The sequence below is a fragment of the Enhydra lutris genome, unplaced genomic scaffold (genome assembly GCF_002288905.1).
Source record: "Enhydra lutris kenyoni isolate GAN:26980312 unplaced genomic scaffold, ASM228890v2 scaffoldscaffold13, whole genome shotgun sequence".
NCBI lineage: Eukaryota > Metazoa > Chordata > Mammalia > Carnivora > Mustelidae > Enhydra > Enhydra lutris.
In genome coordinates, this window is record NW_019154097.1 from 16,318,689 (window position 1) to 16,338,967 (window position 20,279).

The 20,279-nt window shown below is 48.0% G+C and overlaps 3 protein-coding genes across 4 annotated transcripts in view; 1 reads left to right on the forward strand and 2 right to left on the reverse strand.

The window, feature by feature from the left end:
- Positions 1–2,083: 2,083 nt before the first annotated feature.
- On the reverse strand, positions 2,084–3,720 carry LOC111146238 (actin like 7B). The gene has a single exon (XM_022501700.1). It carries the CDS (start codon positions 3,517–3,519, stop codon positions 2,140–2,142), a length of 1,380 nt encoding a protein of 459 aa, XP_022357408.1. The 5' UTR covers positions 3,520–3,720; the 3' UTR covers positions 2,084–2,139.
- Positions 3,721–8,060: 4,340 nt separating this feature from the next.
- On the forward strand, positions 8,061–10,271 carry LOC111145831 (actin like 7A). Its single transcript, XM_022501086.1, has one exon. It carries the CDS (start codon positions 8,075–8,077, stop codon positions 9,395–9,397), a length of 1,323 nt encoding a protein of 440 aa, XP_022356794.1. The 5' UTR covers positions 8,061–8,074; the 3' UTR covers positions 9,398–10,271.
- Positions 10,272–14,229: 3,958 nt separating this feature from the next.
- Positions 14,230–20,279, reverse strand: part of LOC111146021 (elongator complex protein 1) — a 64,060-nt gene continuing 58,010 nt past the window's right edge. The window contains exons 28-29 of one of the 2 annotated variants that reach the window (XM_022501388.1): positions 18,872–18,947; positions 14,230–15,227 (exon numbers count right to left, since the gene is read on the reverse strand). In XM_022501388.1, coding sequence (XP_022357096.1) covers positions 15,160–15,227; positions 18,872–18,947 — 144 coding nt within the window. In that variant the 3' untranslated portion in view covers positions 14,230–15,159. The remainder of the gene's footprint in view (positions 15,228–18,871; positions 18,948–20,279) is intronic. The other variant, XM_022501387.1, reaches the window with a different exon arrangement.

A 20,279-nucleotide genomic window follows, 5' to 3' on the forward strand; every position in this document is an offset into this window, starting at 1 on the left:
TGTCTGTGATGGGCTTGGATAAATTCCTGCCAAGGAGGAAGTGTTTCTACAGCCTCTGCCACAGAGAGGAGGAGAGGACCAGGCGAGGAGAGCAGTGGGGCAGCGATCGCGGAGAGGCAAGTTGGAGCGCAAACAGTCTAAGCAAATGATGCAGCAGCAGCGCGTACGTGGGAAGAGATCAGGGTGGGAGAAACTGGCACAACCTGCAACATACAAGTCCCACTGGAAGAATTCGCATTCCAGAGAACACCCAGACACCGTGCCGGCCAAACGTAATGTGCCTCCTGGCACCATCAACCTGCAGCCCCCAGTCCACAAACACCCTCCCCACAGGAAAGAGCGGAGGTCCCTGACTAGCACCATGGCCCTGCCAGCCCCCATCCCCCAGGGACTCCCACCCTGGGCTAGAGGCCCAGTTCTGGGCGAAGGGGAGGGACTAAATGGCCAGCCACTGAGCAATGAAGACCGCAAGCCGGTGGCCTCCAGGCCGGGCCCGGGACAGATGCAGTCCTGCAGGGTGCGGCAGATCAGAACTCCTAAGGTAAGAGGCAGCTCAGCACCATCCGGTAGCCCATCAGATTCCACAGCTCACGAGTGTCTGATCCCACAGATGCTTGGTCATGGGCTCCATCAGCAGAGGGGAGCTGGAGAAAGAGGAAGCAGCCACCCTCCTCTCGGCAGACCGTCATCCCTGAGCTGAAATCTCACAGGACGCACCAGCTTCTCCCTTAGCCCCGAAGCCACCAAATGGCCACCATGCCCAGCACTTCTCTTACAGCTTTCCAATACTACCTCCACCTTCCCACCCCCAGAAACACGGAGCTCTGGCCTCATCTCCTTACCAACATGGGTGACCACCGTGTGTGATCCCGAGGGAAGGGCCACATTCTGGTCATACTTGCTATTAAGAAGCATTGCTATAGACTGAGTGTTTGTCCCACCCCGGCCCCCGCCAGTCCCCTTGGTCAATTCATATGTTGAAAACCTAATGCTCAAGGTAAGGGTATGAGGTGGGGCTTTGGAGAAGTTGACTGGGTCATAAGGGCAGCCCTCATAAATGGAGCAGTGCCTTCATACAAAGGCCTCAGCGTTCCCTATCCCTTAGGCCAAGTGAGAACACAGCAAGGTGCCGGCAGTCTGCAACCCAGAAGAGGACTTTCACCAGAACCCAGCCACGCTAGCAACCCGGGCTTGGACTCCCACAGCCTCCGGAAGTAAATTTCTGTCGTTTAGAAGCCACCTGGTCTACGGTCTTGTTAGAGCAGCCCACCCTAAAGCAACCATGTTTACCCTTCTAGAAGTAACATGGCCTGGGCCGGACAACTTTGGGCTCAACGACTGACCTAGGCCCCTCTCTCCTGGTCCTCAGTTTCCCTGTGTCTGTAGCAAGCAGAGAACCACGGGGTTCCCAAAGGGCTTCCTGGTTTCCTTTGGCATCCTCTGGATTCAGTGGCTTGGCTTTGCCGGCGCAAACACAGCTGCCGTCTGGGCTGGGGTTGGCAGGGGTAGGGCCCCTGATAGGCAGAAATGGCGGCTCCCAATCAGAGCACACACAATCGGGACGCCCACCCACGGGCTGCACCTTTGGAAAGGGCGGGTTGTGGGGGTGGGGGTTAGTGAGTGTGTCAGGGGAGCTCCAGCAGGCAGCTGCGGGCAGCAGGGAGAAGATGGGGGACCACCAGAGCTAGAAACGGGAGACCGAAGTCTGACACCTGGCTAAGCCTCCCACGCACCACTGAACTAGGGGTCCCAAGCTAGCCCCTTCACGTGAGCCTTGGTCTGCCTCCTGGCCCATGCCTGTCGAGCGGGGTCTCAAACTCGGGGGAGATAATGGAACACTCCGGGCTCTGAGACAATGTCGCCCTCGTGATGGGGGCTGTGGGGCACGGGTCGGTGAGCCACCGCGCACCATCCCCCCTCCCCAGCCCACCGGGTACTCTTGACCCCGAAGAGCAAAAGGTGCTGAGATCTTTGAGTCCAAATCCCCACCCCCCACCCCCTGCCTGCTGCCAGGCGAGAGCAAGAAACGCAGACTAGACCAGAACCACTGCACTTGAAGTTTTATGAGAAATTCTGTAAATGCGCAGAGTGGCCGGAGGCCGCGTGCCCACCAGGCCCCGCCCGCCGGGACCCGGGCGCTCAGCACTTGCTGTAGACGGCCGCGCTGCCCCGCTCCTCGAACTCCTCCTTGCTGACCCAGAGCTGCTGGAAGGCCTGCAGGGAGGCCAGGATGGAGCCGCCGGTCCACACGGAGGTCTTCCTCTCGGGAGCAGCAGCCACCACGGGGCTGTCCCCGGGGCAGAGGAGGCTCAACTCCCTCTGGAAGCGCTCGGGGAAGCCATCCAGCATGGTACCGCCGCCACAGAGCAGCACGTTGGCGGCCATCTCCTCCTTGAAGCCCGCCTCCCGGCAGTGGTCCAGGCAGGCGGCCGTGAGCGCGGGGAGGCCGGGATGGTTGCTGCCCACCAGGCTGGGCTTGAAGAGCATCTCGGCGCACTGGAACCGCTCCTGGCCGATGGTGATGAGCTTGCCATCTGGGAGCTCGTAGTCCACGCGCATGTCCTCCAGGCACAGGTCGAGCTCCTGCTCGGGCACGAGTGCCGAGTAGCAGCACTTCTTCTTGATGTGCTCGATGATGTGCAGGTGGTCGTCCGTGAACTTGTGGCCGGCCTCGTTGAGCAGCTGCAGCAGGTAGTTGGTGAGGTCGCTCCCGGCGTAGTCGGCGCGGCTGGTCAGGCCTGGCAGCACGTCACCCTCCGAGATGGGCACCACGTGCGACACGCCGTGCCCGCTCTCCACCACCAGGCCCGAGGTCTTGCCGTACGAGTAGATGGACAGGAGCGACTGGGACGTCACGTGCATGGCAGGGATGCCGAAGGTCTCGAACATGAGCTCCGCGTACTTCTCCCGGTTGCTGCTGGGGCTGAGCGGGGGGTCGGAGACCAGCACCGCATGCTCCTCAGGGAGGATCTTCATGGCCGTGTGGAAGACGTACTCCCAGATGCTCTGGACGCAGTCCCAGTCCACCACGATGCCGTATTTGAGCGGGTTCATCAGCTTCAGGGGCGCCTCCGTGTTGAGCAGCTCGTGGCCCACGTAGGTCTCCTTGCGGGTGTCACCAGCATCAGCCGCCTCTGAGTAGCACTTGCCCACGGTGGAGGAGATGAAGTAGGTGGGCCTGGGCTCGCCAGCATAGCCGCACTTACAGTACTGGGAGCCCAGGTCAATGATGAGGGCCTTGATCTTGCGCACCTTCTTGGGCTTCATCTTCAGCGGGGTGACCAGACCTGTGTCCCGGATGCCAGCATCGGAACCTGGCAGTGTTCCTGCCTCTCCAGGATCACCCTGAGCCGTGCCCAGGGGCATGGGGCTAGGGCTGCTCCTCGTCGCCATCTTCCTTCTTGGCTCACCTTTCTCACATCCACATCCTAGAGCTCCGTGGGGAGAAATAAGACGGTCCCCCTCCAGCAGGGCCTTGGCAACCCCTCTGGATTGTGATGTCACTGAGGGCCGGTCCATTCTGGCAGCCCGGGGAGGGCTTGGCCTCGGCAGGCCCTTGATCTGCCAGCCCCACCGCTGTCCACCTAACTTGACTTTGCTCTAAGACCTAGCAGGCGGCCAGCAGTTTTAGAAACCCAGGCACACTGGGGTGTCAGGTTTCTACCCCCTCCCCTTCCACCCCTGCTCCTGATGCCCTGTGCACTGACTGAACACCTTTCCTTTCTCTGCTTCTTAGCTGAGAGGATAATAAATATTTGAGTCCCTACAGTAAGCCAAGCACTGTACCAAGTACCACACATATGTTACTCCCTAGAATCCGGAGAGGTATAGACTGAGCTGAGGAAATGAAGGTTCAGAATTCAAATGACTTGCTCAGGAGAAAACAGCTCTTGAAATGTTTGTATTTTTATTCAAGTTCATTCAACTGTGTGCACCAGATCTTAGAGCGTGAAGGCTCCAACAGTACCCTCATCCCTTCGTTCAGCATTTACTGGGGCTGGTGGCAGGTCCAGCGCAGGACAGCTTGCCAGCGACAGACGCCAGAAGCCTGGCCACAGCAGCGTCCCCTCTAGGTGGGAAGGAGACAGAACGGATGCAGACAAGTTTGTAGGTAGAAGTCTACTGGGAGAACAAAGGGGCACGAAGAAGGAGTGATTACTGGAGGGAAGGAGTCAGCAAGTTCTAGAGAGAGGTGATCCTAAGTCAACTACCATGTGGGTATTTGTCAAGTAGCTAGGAGGAGGGGACGGCATCCCAAGCAAAGAGCACAGCCTGTGCAAAGGCCAGGGTGGGGGGGGAGCAGGAAATGTTGGGAACTTCTAGTAGTTAAATGTTTGGAAAAACAGATGAGGCTAGAGAGTTTATGGAGCCAACTAGGGAGGGCCTCTAACGCTTGGAGTAAGAGCTTGGGTTAAATGGAGGACAGGTGGGGAACAAACGAAGATTTTAAGCAGGGGGGGTGGTCAGATCTGACTGCTGGAAAATTTGGACAAGATCTGTACTTAGCTGTGATGTAGAGGGGCAACGCCACAGAAGACATTCCTGTAAGACCTGAAGGAGACCTAAGCCAGGCTGGGAGGGTGTGGAAGAGAAGGACGAACAGACTCTCCAGAAGTTTAGAAGGTAGAATCTCATCCACTTGGTTGGTTCCCCAACTACCTCCCATTCAACCCAAGTTCTTAACTCTAGCATTTAAGGCCTTCTCTCATTGCTCCTGTGACACCTCTCACCTCAAACACTGCATTTACATCAGATGATTAGACCAGCTGTGGGGAGTGAGGGAGAGGGAGGGATGAATCCCTCACCTCCGCCAAAGCAAAGAAAGATGGCCTGTCGTCCAGAGCAGGCAAAGTTATTAGGTTTCCATAGGGCCCTCCATCCCAAACCGTCCTCCTTCAAAGACAAGACAAAACAAAACAAAACAAAACATCTCCAGGTGATTCATAAGAAACCCTGTACTTTGGCATTTTCCTTACTAGATTATCTTTCTTCCCTCCCATAGCTGCTAAGATCACAGGGACCCAGTTCACCTTTCTTTCCATAATCAAGGGCAGGTGGTGTCCCAGAAGCCAGAGCAAGGATACCAGCTCAGGGAGAGATGTGTTTCTGGGTCTCATCTTTCCAGTTTTTTCTTCCACTACAGGAGGGCCTCAAAGTTGCTTTCAGGAAGGATCACCTCACGGTTTTCTAGCCTTGGGCCAGAGGAGCAAAAGTAGGTGTGATCCCAGAGAAAATATGACCCGAGATACTTTGGACAACTGAGGGTGCCTCTAACTAGGAGGGACCTCACCAGAGATCCCTGGGAGCCCACGAGTACCTCAGATGGTGAGTAACAAGTACAGGGGCTTCTGCATACCAGGCACTGAGGGTTTGAAGTGCAGTGTGCCAAGGGTCTCCATATTCTCCCATCATTGATACCATTAACTGTCTCCTGACCCCCAAGAGGAAAGAAGGAACACAAAGGGGGACATAGAAGCTAAGGGCAAAGGGATTCACTTAAGAGAGATCATCCAAGCATGCGAAATCCAGAGAGGTGAACTAAAAGGAGTGAAAAGCATCCAGTGACATTAGCCTGAAGGATGTGGGGTAGACCAAGAGTCCCTGCGCTCTTGGACCTTACAGACAGGAAGGAGCGGGTGTCCTTAAGCCCGCACAGCACCTCTCCCACCCACACTGACAGAAAGAGCCAAAGAGGGGTAAGCCTGGGCGGGGGGAACACGTGCAAGCCAGCCTGGCAGGCTTTAGTGTCTCAGCGAAGTGGGAAGCACAGGTCAAGGGACAGGATGAATAAAGGTCCCCAAAAGATGTCCCCATCTTTAATCCCTGGAATCTGTGAATGTTATCTTTCACGGCAAAAGGGACTTCGCAGGTAAGAGTTAAAGAGTTTGAAATAGGGAGGTTACCCTGCATTATGGGGGTGGCCCTGAACTAATCATCAAGGTCTTAATAAGAGCTGGACAGGAGGGTGAGGTCCGAGATAGGATGAAAGAGGCAGAAGTCAGACATGTCTTTGAAGATGAAGGGGCCCCACGCCAAGGAATGTAGGTGGCCTCTAGGGAGCTGGAAAAGGCCAAAGATGATCACCTAGAGCTTTGGGAAGGAACGCGGCCCCCCCAGTGCCAAGAATGGGGACTTCTGACCTCCAGAATTGTAGTTAATAAATCTGTGTTTGAAGCCACTAAGTATGTGGTAATTTGTGACAGCGGCCACAGGAAAGGAGCATAGGCTTTTACAGGAATCCAGGGCAGTGACAATGCACTAGGCAGCTGCACATCTGTCCGAATTCAAGACAAGGGTTGAGAAGGAAAAATCGGTCACCCTACATGAAATGTGCCTTTGGTTATCACATAAACATTCTTTCGAAGTCAAACGATCCAAGCTGGTCATGCAAACCCCCACTGAACAACGGGCAAGTACACAGTTTTTTAGGCAGCCAGGCATAGAGAAATACTTTCCTCTTCTTTCAAAATTCAATGCTATCTCATCCTCTACCCATCGACCCAAGAAGCGGACACTCTGAGGTGACAGCATGACTGCCCCCATTAGACGGTCACAAGACTGGACTCAGTGCTTTTCTTCTCTTACCCACCCCCCACAAAGAGCCAAGAGCATCCCCAGTAACCTCCTCAAAGGGGAAAGCCCCCCTTTGGAGCAAATGACTCTTTCATGAAAAGCGTGGGACCGCATAACAAAAAGTTGGTTTCTGGATGCCCTGACAGGGACAGGTGTCAGCACCACCGTGCCTATCTTCAGAGATGGCATGTGAGATGATGGCCGTGTGTGCTTAGAGACACATTTTGGGTCTCACTGAGGGGTGTCCACACCACACCCCTGGGATGAAGTCCCAGTCAGGAAAGCTTGGCCCCCACTGGCTGGATCCCACAGGCGAGCCCATGCACCTAAGAACCTCAGTGTTCTTATCAGTGCAACTCTGTATGGTCTGATTTCATCGCCGACCCAAGGGCCCGCGTGAAGGAGTATGTGTACACATGTGACTAAAAATTCTTCTGCAGGCTGTCATAAGGGACAACTGAGACACAAGTGCTTAGCACGGTCACTACAGCAGCAAGCAGTCCTGCCAAAATCTCCATCAGGTAGTATCAACTGTGCGCAAGTCTCTAGTGCTTTCTGACCTCATGCAGAGTCAGAGCCAAAGTCATAGCAGTGGCCAAGAGGATGGATGTGGGCGGCTCCCCCTCCCCACCCCCTTCTCCCACCTCACGTACTTCTCCTTGCTGTCCCCACTCAGCCACACGGGGAGTGGGATCCTCTAACTTAGGGGCCAAAAAACTTTTTCTGTAAAGGGCCTGATAACCAACATCGTCAGGGTGGCGGGCTGTGCATTCTTCATGGCAATGAGGTTGTAGCATAGAAGCAGGCGCAGATAGTACACGAAGTACTATCTGTACATAAATGAGCATGGCTTTGTTCGGGTAAAGGCTGATTTACCGAACACAGAGGGCCGGCGCTAGTTTGCTGGCCCCTCCTCTCATTGGTCGCAGGTGCGCCTCCAACATCTGCACCTGCTGCTCCCAATATACACCCGACACACGTGGCACTGTCCCTCCCCTCCTTCTGGTCTTCACTCAAGTTGTCACCCTCTCAGGGATCCCTGCCCAAGCCCAGAACATGGCCACCGTCCCCAACACCCTTCCCTGCCTTTTCTCTTTTGCCCTTAACCATTTTCCAACAGCTGTTTGTCTTGGCCACTGCCTCTCCCCCCAGCCCCCACTGACTAGAGTGTAAAGTCTACAAGAGCAGAGATTGTTGTCTTTTTTCCTCCACAGCTGCCTTTTATTTCCAGTGTCCTTTCATGTAGCAAGTGCTCAATAAATAACTGATTGGCTAAAATCAGGTTAATTACCAAATCTAGAAAAAGGTTAAGTGACCTCTAAGACACCACCCCAAATCTACCCTAACATGGGACACAGGTTTCCACTATCTAGAAAGCCCCCAGTCACCAGATTACGTCACAATCAGTGATGTCATTGTTGGGAAAATTCTCAAGTTGCCCTCTGATATACGCCTTTCAGGCCTTGAGGCCGGTGGGATCGAGGAACTTTCTGAGAGCAAGATGGCTCTTGATAGCATGTGGGCTCCTCAGGCATCAATCATCGGGGATGGGCCTGCCAAGAAAGTGGGTGAACAGGCACCCCTACAATCACACGTCCTCCAGACTGCCTCCTTAAAAGATGGCCCAGCGAAGCGGGCAGTGTGGGTCCGCTGTAACCATTCAGAGCCGGAAGAACCTACTAAATCAACAACAGGCAAGGAGAAATCCAAGCTAGTGGTGACCAAAGCAGTGGTCGTGGACCTTGGCACTGGCTCCTGCAAATGTGGCTTTGCCGGGCTGCCGAAGCCCACCCACATCATCTCATCGACAGTGGGCAAGCCGTACATGGAGACCGCCAAAACCGGGGACAATCGCAAGGAGACATTCGTGGGGCGGGACCTCATCAATCCAGGGGTTCGTCTCAAGCTAATTAATCCTCTGCGGCATGGCATCATCGTAGACTGGGACACAGTGCAGGATATCTGGGAATATCTCTTCCATCAAGAGATGAAGATCGCCCCGGAGGAGCATGCGGTCTTGGTTTCCGATCCACCCCTGAGCCCACACACCAACAGAGAGAAGTATGCTGAAATGCTGTTTGAAACCTTCAGCACTCCTGCAATGCACATCGCCTACCAGTCCCGCCTGTCCATGTACTCCTACGGAAGGACCTCTGGCCTGGTGGTGGAGGTCGGCCACGGCGTGTCCTACGTGGTCCCCATCTACGAGGGTTATCCTTTGCCCAGCATCACCGGACGTCTGGACTACGCAGGCTCTGACCTGACAGCCTATTTGATGGGCCTGATGAATAATGCGGGGAAACACTTCACCGAGGACCAGACAGGGATTGTGGAGGACATCAAGAAGAAATGCTGCTTTGTGGCCCTGGACCCCATCGAAGAGAAGAAAATCCCAGCCACTGAGCATACAATTCAGTACACTCTGCCTGACGGGCAGGTGATAAACTTGGGCCAGGAAAGGTTCCTCTGCTCAGAGATGTTCTTTAAGCCTTCTCTGATCAAGTCCATGCAGCTGGGGCTCCACACCCAGACTGTGTCCTGCCTTCACAAGTGTGACATTGCCCTCAAGCGGGATCTCATGGGCAGCATCCTGCTCTGCGGGGGGAGCACGATGCTCAGCGGCTTCCCCAACCGCCTGCAGAAGGAGCTGAGCAGCATGTGTCCCAACGACAACCCGCAGGTCAATGTGCTGCCCGAGAGAGACACTGCGGTGTGGACAGGCGGCTCCATCCTGGCCTCGCTTCAGGGCTTCCAACCCCTGTGGGTCCACCGCTCTGAGTACGAGGAACACGGGCCTTTCTTCCTCTACAGAAGGTGCTTCTGAACTCCGACCAAGCGTGGCTGCCATGCATCAGCTCTGCTGGGTGAGCACCCGTCCGACGCATAGGGAGCTAAGTCCGCATGTTCGCTTCTGTAGTAATTATTAAACGACCCTCGTGTTCCCTCCATAGCGTGTGTCTGTATTTCCTGACTCAGTAAGAGCAAGTTCATGAATGCAGCATGTGCCAAACGGAGTCGGAGATGTGGGTGAAACAACAAAGGCACGTATGACGTGCCGCCTGCTTGAACATTCTTGGGAAAAACTAGCTCTAACCTTATTCTGTCCCTTTTTGTATCCCCTGTTTTAGGAACGATCACACTGTTACATCTCAGAAGGGGAGCGTGATAAAGACATAGAGTCAGTACTTCAGGGCATATAGAATATTCCTTTCGATCAACAACAGGAAGTCTGCTACAATGGTTCGGTCTCCCACACAGCTGCAGAGCACACTTCATGCTTCATGAAGGCTTGTGAAGAGTGGACTAGGGTGTGTGGTTCCTGCATAAATCGTGCTTTCCTTTAGTTCCAACAGGAACTTATGTCTCAATACAGCTCTTACCAACCCATTATGGTGACGGGCTGCTGAAACCTGGCATGTAATGAGCAAGGTGTACGTGCGTGTCTGAAGGGGGCAACTCTTCAGCCGCTCGCCACCCACTAGACTGGATTCCCCATCAACCCGTAGGTTACACAGCTGGAACTGAGGATGGGCATGGGATAGAGGTTGGCAGTTCTGGGGCTAATGATGTGGGTTTGCGGGAACCTGCCCGGTGTGGTCATTCTACCCCAACTGAGGAGCCAGTAGGAACAACGAGTCCTTCAAGACCAGAGAAGCCCTTTTGGGGCCCAGCATGTTCTGTGGTAGTCTTACAGGGCCAGTTTTTTAAATGGAAAACAGATTTTTCAGAATAGTCCCCAATACAGTCTCTGTCCTCTCAACCTCAGCATCTGAACACTGGCAGGGAGCAGCATCAAACAGTGGAAAGAAATGGGTTTGAACTCTGATCTGAAACCCTATTTCACTACCACCTGTGTGGCTTGAGTCTATTTACCTATAAAATTGAATTCAAAGGCCTACTTCACACAGCTGATATAAAAAAAAGAGATAAACAATGAAATACTAGTATCTGGCCTCTGGGAGGTGATCCTAAGAGCTAGCTAGAATTATCTTGTAGACTTCTCTTATACAGGAGCCCTGAAATCTCACCATGGTTCTTTTCTGTTTTTTAAGATCCATTTATCTATTTAAGAGAGCTAGCATGGGGCGGGGGAGGGGCAGAGGGAGAGGGAGGGAGGGTCTCAAGCAGACTCCATACTGAGCGCAGAGCCTGACACGGGCTCAATCTCATGACCCTGAGATCACAACCCAAGCTGAAACCAAGAGTGGGATGCTTAACTGATTATGTCACCGAAGTGTCCCTTACCATGGTTTTCAGTCACATGCACACCCAAAGGCACCTAGGCATTCAAGCACTCACAGAAGAGGTATGGCATCTCTGCCATGCCCAGGGAGAAGCCCTACCAAGCCATCTTCATAGTATCCAGGTTTGCCTAGACTGTCTCGAAAGACCTAACTGCCCAACCCTGTATCCAGGCCTGGTAAACACAGCTGACTGGCACCAGCAAGCCGGAAGAGAGAAGTACAGCCCGACACAGAAGGGCTTCTGAAGTTCCTAGAGTTAAGCAAGGGTGACTAAACCCTACCCGGCAGTGTCAGAGGACCACCTAGCAGCTGGGTACATAGGGAGGTATAAGGTCTTATTATTAACCTCAGTTTCTGTCCAACATTTCACGAACATTCACTGTTGGGCAGGTTAAAGTTTGATTAATTCCTAACATTTGGACCTTACTGGCAGGGTGCTAAAGCCTTTGGACCCTTCCTTAGAATAATATGTTAAAATGCATAAAATAAAATACATAGAATTACAGAGAAAACCAATTCTACAGAAAGATACTATCTTTAAATCCGTTAAGTATCTATGGACCCCAAGTCAAGGATCCCCAAAAGGTGAGTTTTGATGAAGGGGAAGCATGAAAGGGTAGTTCTGGAGGGAAATCTCCAGGCCACAGTAGATCTAAATGTTCTGCTGCAGTTTAAAATGAACACATACCAAAAAGAATAAAAGAGAAAAGTACCTATATTGGTACTTTTATATTAAGCTGAACAGCTATGTACCTTTTCCAAAATACCTTTATGGGAGCACCTGGGTGGCATAGTCAGTTAGGTATCTGTCTCTTGCTCAAATCATGATCTCAGGGTCATAAGATTGGGCTCCACATTGTTGGGGGTGGGGGGAGGGTTCCACACTCAGCACAGTGTCTCCTGGAGTTTTTCTCTCCTGCTCCCTGTGCTCTCTAAAATAAATAAATCTTAAAAAGGGGTGCCTGGGTGGCTCAGTGGATTAAAGCCTCTGCCTTCGGCTCAGGTCATGATCTCAGGGTCTTGGGATTGAGCCCCGCATCGGGCTCTCTGCTCAGCAAGGAGCCTGCTTCTTCCTCTCTCTCTCTCTGCCTGCCTCTCTGCCTACTTGTGATCTCTGTCAAATAAATAAATAAAACCTTTAAAAATAAATAAATAAATCTTAAAAAAAAAAAAAGACCAAAAAACCCAACAACACATTTCCATGAAGTCTCACTTGATCTTTACACAATTCCCCTTGTAGGAAAAAAAAAGTCATCCTCATGAAAGAGAGAGAGGAAGAGATGAATAGTTTTAGTAAGTACATGAAAGTCATCTTAGTTTAGTGATTCTTAACTGCAGGCAATTCTGACCCCCCATGAGAGACGTGGCAATGTCTGCAATTGGTTTTGGTGGTCAGAACAGGAGTGGGGTATACAGCGCCCGCAGCTAGTGGGTAGAGGGCAGAGATATTGCTAAACATCCTGTAATACCCAGGAGAGCTCTCTACAACAAAGAATGATATGACCCAAAATGTCAATAGTGCTAAGGTACACAGCGGTGCTAATGGGTACACAAGGCAATATTCAGTGAGATTAAATGTGCCTCTCTAGGGGCGCCTGCGTGGCTCAGTCAGTTAAGCATCTGCCTTCAGCTCACGTCATGATCCCAGCGAGTCTGCTTCTCTGTCTCCCTCTGCTCCTTCCCCTACTTGTGCTCTCTCTCTCTCTCCCACAAATAAATAAAATCTAAAAAAAAAAAAAAAAAAAAAAAAAAGTCTCTGTCCAAGGACACTAAGATGGGTGGACCCATGGCCTTGTTCTATCCTGTATACAAGGAGAACATCTGTTGGTGTTAAAAACCCTTGGGACTCCAGAGCCAGTGAGATTAATATAGGCATGAAGCAGAAGCAAGGGCTTAGGGAACATAATGACACAAGAATCAATTCAGTGTCCCCAAATGTCACCATATTAGCTTTGACTTGTCTATAGCTTCTGGGATGTTAATGGGTTACCTAGCTTCTAAGATGTTTATTCTCCTCACCTCGGTTACTAATAAATATGGCAGACAAGAAAGGACAGCCAGAAATTCCTAAGGGCTTGTTCAGGTGGTGCTTCCAGTGACGCACAAATTTATGGGGAGGCACAGGAGGTGAGGAAAAAGCTGATTTTCCTTCCCAAACTTGTAGTAACCTTAAGTAACTAAGAATCATTAGTTTTATTTATTTTTGAAAATACCCTCTTCAATTATGGCTATGAACAATCCCTAAAAGGTAAACCTGTGTGTGTGTGTGTGTGTGTGTGTGTGTGTGTGTGTGTAATACATGGAAAATGAATTTAAAAGATGTGGCAGTGCTAAAAAATTACATCAAACTACACTCATAAAGACATAACAAAAAACTACCTCCTGCCTCTGTTCTTTTTTAAATGTATATTTAAAATGGGTTGTCAGACACAGTCCTCTGCAAGTTCCCTCTTGATGTCTGCAGCATCTGAGCAAAACCGACTCAGTGGGACCAGCAAAACAACGGGAGTTTTTAGCTTACTGCAGCATGAACTTGCTTTGGGACAGAGTTCAAATCTAGTAAAAGACGTATATATTCTTTTCCAGGACCTTGACAGAGCCTTTCCTTCAAATTAAGCGTTTATCATTTCCAGACATTTCTCTTCTTCCCACACACTTGCACTTTCCCCATAAATTCTTCTGTGACTTTGCCTTCAGTTTGGAAGGTCTGCTCTAGGCTGCTGCTTCTCAAATGAACAAAATTCCATCTTGCTCACAGGAAATAGATAGTAATTGATAGGTATTTGTATTCACACAAATTCTTTCTTGACGCTTCAATACATTATCTCAAGGAAATGGAACATCTCAAGGAATGGAACATCTATGAAAAACCACTCTATTATCAACAACACATTTACTTCTATTTCCAATCTATCAGGCCTGGGTGCCCTTACCATTATCCATAGCAAGAGCACTAGAATATATTAAAATGCCATATAAGATACTATGTTTACTTACCCAGGTCAAAGAGTAGTCACAAAGCACTTTCAGCCTTTCAATGTGGGGCCCTTAATTATAGCAATCCATTATGGGTATAAATCATAAAGTAGATTTCTATAAGGCAGGATATACCTTCTTTTTTTTTCCATTGTTTTTAAAAAAATTTTCAGACATGGAGAGAAATTGAGTTGTATAAGCAAACACACCTAGATTCTACCATTTACATTTTGCTATTTAGGGAATGACTTTAATTACAATTCTGGGCATATCTCTACTCCGCAGATCAGAGGCAGCATTTCCATTCATGCGCAGTCATGAATGTCTGGGTCTGGTATTAAAGACAAGGAAGAAATTTTTAACCTTGCCCAAGAATCAGCCACAAAACTGTTGTTAAAATGAACTGAGCTTTTTCTAGATTAATCCAAAAGAGAAAACATTCTCATATTTTTCCAAAAAAGTAACTAAAAGAGGTCAGTGAAGCACCATAAGGAAAAATAAATGAAATGGCCTTGACACGGACAAAAACCTTTTAGTTAAAAGCAGCAATTACTTGGAGAAAAAAGGAATAACTCAACAATCGTGCACACCGTTCACCATACTCAACGTGCATGCTACTGTTTCCGAAATGCTAATCTGTGCCAGCTCTAATACTGCTAACTCCCTCACAGAAAATTCACAGGTAGTAGAAAGAGTCCCTGTGGACACTGTAGTGCTAGGAGCTCAATACAGTTCTAACTGGAAGCACGTGATGTGGTAAGAGATTACAAAGTAAACAGCTGTCAGCATAAGAAAGCTTAGAATTTCAAAGGATATATTTAGCTTTTTATTCTGCTTTAGTTCCAGGTGAAGAAGTCATTTAAGTGATTCAATTTCACCAACTGTTGGTAGCACAAATAGCCATGTTGTTTATACATAAGGCTCTCCTCCCAGAACATAAAATATTTAAAAAACATTATTTTCTTTTCCTCACACTTTTGAGGTAGGAGCCATGAAACATTATTCCCAATTAACTGAGGCACGAATCAGTTATGTGACTTGTCAAAGGTCCCAAAATGAATGAGACTGGTAGCTGGGAATGAAAGCGAGTCTTCTTGGTGCTATAAATACCGGAAACACACTCTCGGACAGCACTAAACAAAAGAACAGTAATTCTTACAAAATGATGCAATACTGGTTAAAGCGTAAGGTTTTGCTAATTAAAATTATACCCAAAATAAAGCAGAACTGCTTGGTGTCTGCTTAGGTCTGCTGTATGGAGCAGCTCTCCACGCTGCTAAGGCAGATCACTGTCTTACTCTTCCCAGTTCCTGACGGCCAGGTCCCGAGGAGGAAGGGAAAGGAGAACCGCCTCTGCTGGGGTCATTCACTCTAGAAGACTCAGTTTCCACTGGGTTTTTTTGTTGATCTTTGGGGGTATAAAAAGCTCAGCATCTAGAAGAAAGGAAAGGAAAACTGTAACAGACACACCTTCTCGCTAGGGGGAGCTGAGGCAGTAACTGCGATAAAACTAGTGCCTGGGCTTAGCAGCTACAAGATAACCTTCAGACCAGAGAGAGCTAAAGCTCCTGTTACCCTCCAGCCTCCAGTCAGAGCAAACACAGCCTGAAGGCCCTGCCCCAAGAACAGAGATTTCCACTTCTGGCAGGTGAAGGGTTGAAGAAAAGGACACCCACTGAGTGATTCAAAGAATGTTCTAGATTTTGAATGGGAGGGGATGGTGGTGGTTACAAAACCATATGTTATTAAATCTCATCAAATTTTACATTTCACTATCTACAAAATTTTCCTCAATTATAAGAGAAAAAAACTGTAAGAGAAAAAATGTTATCTAAAAAACAGAGTTAATGAACAGAAAAAACTTTTATGATAAAAAAAATTCTACACACTGACCAATAAAAATGTCCCTACTTTTGGAAAAAAGCAAACGGAGGAGGAGAAGATGGATGGGGTAAAACTGTCACTGTCAAACAAAACTCCTGGGCCCTTTTTTTTTTTTTTTTTTAAAGATTTTGTTTTTAAATAATCTCTTCACCCAACACCCCAAGATGAAGAGACATGGCTCCACCAGGGCCCTCTTTCAGATCTGTAGTAGCAGACATAGATACAGACAGCGAAGATATGAGAAAATACATGTATAAAAAGATGTTCTTTCTCAGCATTACTTGTAATACACTTCCAACAGAAATATATCTATATACATGAGCCACACAGACATTAAAAATTGTTTTTAAGCACATTTAACCAATGTGAGAAAAATGCTCAAGATAGAGTGTTTTTAAAAACATGATTTTCATATTATACATACATGTATTAGAAATGATCAAACTTTAATATTCTTTAACACGCTTTTCTGTACAATCCAGATTTTCACCATTAACCTCATCAGTTTTATAATTTCACACACCATTAGTGCTTTCTGCTCCAACAAACAAAAAGCTAGATAGACAAAAAGACCATAGGTTTTCCTTATATACGGACACTGATACTGGAAATTCATTATTAGCAAGGCCCATCAACTTGCGTGAAACGGTGATTAAACTTTAAATGAGATGATCTTATATAATACCCAGTGCTCATGACATCACATGGGTATTTATAAGACTGATGAATCACTGAGCTCTACCTCTGAAACTAATAATATACTACATATTAATTAACTGAATTTAAATAAAAATAAATGAGATGATCTTTTTTTAAACATTTTTTTTTAAGATTTTATTTTTTTGACAGAGATCACAAGTAGGCAGAGAAGCAGGCAGAGAGAGAGGAGGAAGCAGGCTCCCTGCTGAGCAGACAGCACGATGTGGGGCTCGATCCCGGGACCCTGGGATCATGACCCAAGCCGAAGGCAGAGGCTTTAACTCACTGAGCCACCCAGGCGCCCGATGATCTTTTTTTAAAAAAAAAGAATCAAGTTAAGGGGCGCCTAGTCAGGTAAATGTCTGCCTTTGGCTCAGGTCATGATCCCAGAATCCTGGGATCGAGCCCTGCATCAGGTTCCCTGCTCAGTGGGCGTCTGCTTCTCCCTCTGCCTCTACCCCCTGGCTTGTGCTCTCTCTCTTGATCTCTCTAAAATAAATAAATTTATTAATTTTTAAAAAGTTGTGGAAATATTCTTATTAAAAATTTAGACATAAGCACAATTTTGATATCTACATTTAACTAAGAATACCAAGCACTGAATTTTTAGCAGGAAAGAACTGTGCTGACAAACTATTATGACAACAAAACATGACATCCTTCACCTTTCCATGTCTGAATTTCACAGTGTAAGGGTTATTTTTGCAAAAATACTTTGAAGGTCTTAATTTTTTCAAGGGCTTTTGATAGTCAAAATCATTCCACTTGAAGCAATTACTTTGTTACCAATTATAACAAGCCCAACTCAGCTATGATGATTCAAGCACTTCTCTTGAAATACTTTAATCCATTTTATGAAACCCTACATTTTTGCAAGACTTACAACAGATCTGGACAATAATGCAATGTAAACATGGAACATGAAACAGAGAGAATGCCTATCAAATCACGGACCCCACTCACAGGCCGTGTGAGCATACTTAACTCCTCCCTTGGCTAGGGAGGAGCAGTTGCAGAACAGTGCTTGGGACTTTGTCAGTAGTTCATCTGCCTACCTCTCTTTTCCTATGCCATCTTGTAACCACAAGGACATTGATAATACTTATGTACTCAGATAATGAGGAGCCTCAAATGGCATCTCTAAGGCTCAGCTGGAAAATGAAAGTGCTCTTTGATAAAGCCACCAGGATACTCGAAGGAAAGGTGTGACTAGACTCCATGTGAAGGTCAGCAGCAGGCCAGTAGTGAGGAAAATGGGGCGGAAATCACAGCTGGATTGCAGAATACAAACTGAGCAATGACCAAGCTGCCTTGGTCCAAGATGTATTCTTAGCATCTCAGAACTAAGTATATGTTGGGACTGATAGCAAAAGCAGCTTGTCAGCCTTCAGGAAGAAGGGGAGCTAGGAATACAGCAGCTACTGTCCCAATACATGACGTAAGCTGGATGGAAATAGCTCATTTGTTCCTGGTAGCAATATTGACTGTTAAACTTCAAACTTAGTGTAAACACCCACGGCTACTTCAAATGTCATCAGAAAGCTAGTACAGCACAGCATTTAAAGGGAAAAAAAAATTCTGGAAAATCCAAGTTACAGTAGTAAAAACTCCCAATTATTTCAGAACATACCACTAACTTTTGAAAGCTAAGAGGCTGGTATGCTTGATTGATCCACCTAAAGGGTAAATACTCAAGCACCAAACTGATCTGTCAAAAGTTTCTAACTAGGGGCGCCTGGGTAGCTCAGTGGGTTAAGCCTCTACCTTTGGCTCAGGTCATGGTCTCAGGGTCCTGGGATCGAGCCCCGCATCGGGCTCTCTGCTCAGCAGGGAGTCTGTTTCCCCCTCTCTCTCTGCCTGCTGCTTTGCCTACTTGTGATCTCTCTCTCTCTGTCAAATAAATAAATAAAATCTTTTAAAAAAAAGTTTTTAACTAAATTTAAAAAGAGCCTTTGGGGCTTTAAAATATAAGGGCTACACAATCTAATCAGGAATCATCTCCCCTGCCAACAAATAAAAAATAAAAGAAAACATTTTTGGTAAACTTAAATAGGAAATGCAAGTAAAATGCTAACATTCTTTGGATTTGCTTTCAAATTATATTGTCAATCCTGAAGACGGTTATGAAAATGCCCCCAAGATGCAGCGCATAACTGCCAAGAACCAAAAATGATGACTTAGGAGAATCCTTAAAATATATATATAAATTGGACTGTTTGGACTCAAACTTCAACTATGGTGTGCCTGTATGGACAAGTGTATGTCAGATGATCTTTTAAAAATTTATACATTTAATGTCATGTTGGATTCCCCACCCCTGTGGTTCCCAAAACTAGAAGCACTAAGTCAATTTTATTAAAGATATACTCATAAAATTGAGGGAAAATTGTTTTCAATACCTGATCTTTCCTGACTCCACTGAACTTCTCGACACATAGAGAAAGATATTCCTTCTGCCAAATACTGTGATAATTTGAAGAGAAAGCAATACTAACCAAGAACAGGAACTGAAGTCTTCTGTTGTTGATAAGAAGCCATGATACTATTTGCAGTAGAATCAGGACCTAGAACCTAAGTAGAAAGCAGATCAGCAAAGATTATTTTACACTTCTGATGACCGCAGATACCAAAGGCCAAGTTTCTACCAGTAGTAAATAGCAAGTCATTTCAAATTATCAAGCACAGTAATTCTCTTCTCCTTTGTGGTTTTTACTTTGCCAGGTGTTCCAGTCTCAACTCAGACCTCCAAATCTCCTTTCTTCCAGAAGACAAGGTAATGATAAGGGGAAAATAAAAAAAGGAAAATCTTAAGGAATATAAGCCATACCCTAAGGGGAGGAGTACAAGAGGTTATAGAACACACAGAGCAGGGGAGGAGTCAAGATGGCGGAGAAGTAGCAGGCTGAGACTACTTCAGGTAGCGGGAGATCAGCTAGATAGCTTATCTAAAGATTGCAAACACCTACAAATCCAACGGGAGATCGAAGAGAAGAAGAACAGCAACTCTAGAAACAGAAAATCAACCACTTTCTGAAAGGTAGGACGCGCGGAGAAGTGAATCCAAAGCGACGGGAAGATAGACCGCGGGGGGAGGAGCCGGCTCCCGGCAAGCGGCGGAGCAACGGAGCACAAAATCGGGACTTTTAAAAGTCTGTTCCGCTGAGGGACATCGCTCCAGAGGCTTAACCGGGGTGAAGCCCACGCAGGGTCAGCGTGGCCTCAGGTCCCGCAGGGTCACAGAAGGATCAGGAGTGTCTGAGTGTCGCAGAGCTTACAAGTATTAGAACAGGGAAGTCGGCTACAGAGACAGAGCCGAGGAGTAAGCTCTAAGCTCGGGGTTACCTTGAACCGGTCGCAGGCTCGGTCAGCTCGGAGCGCGGCCGGAGGCAGGGTGACGGGAGTGAATCGGCGCTGTTCTCTGAGGGCGCGCTGAGGAGTGGGGCCCCGGGCTCTCGGCTCCTCCGGGCCGGAGACCGGGAGGCCGCCATCTTCATTCCCGCCCTCCGGAACTCTACGGAAAGCGCTCAGGGAACAAAAGCTCCCGAAAGCAAACCCGAGCGGATGACTCAGCCCGGCCCCTGGTAAGGGCGGTGCAACTCCGCCCGGGGCAAAGACACTTGAGAATCACTACAACAGGCCCCTCCCCGAGAAGATCAACAAGAAACCCAGCCAGGACCAAGTTCACCTGCCAAGGAGTGCAGTTTCAATACCAAGGAGAGCAGCGTAATTCCAAAGTAGGAGAAAGCAAAGCACGGAACTCATGGCTTTCTCCCCATGATTCTTTAGCCTTGCAGTTAATTTAATTTTTTTTCTTTTTCAATTTATTTTTCTTCTTCTGCTAAATTTTTTTAACTTTTACCCTTTTCTTTTTTAACGTTTTTTAACTAGTTTATCTAATATATA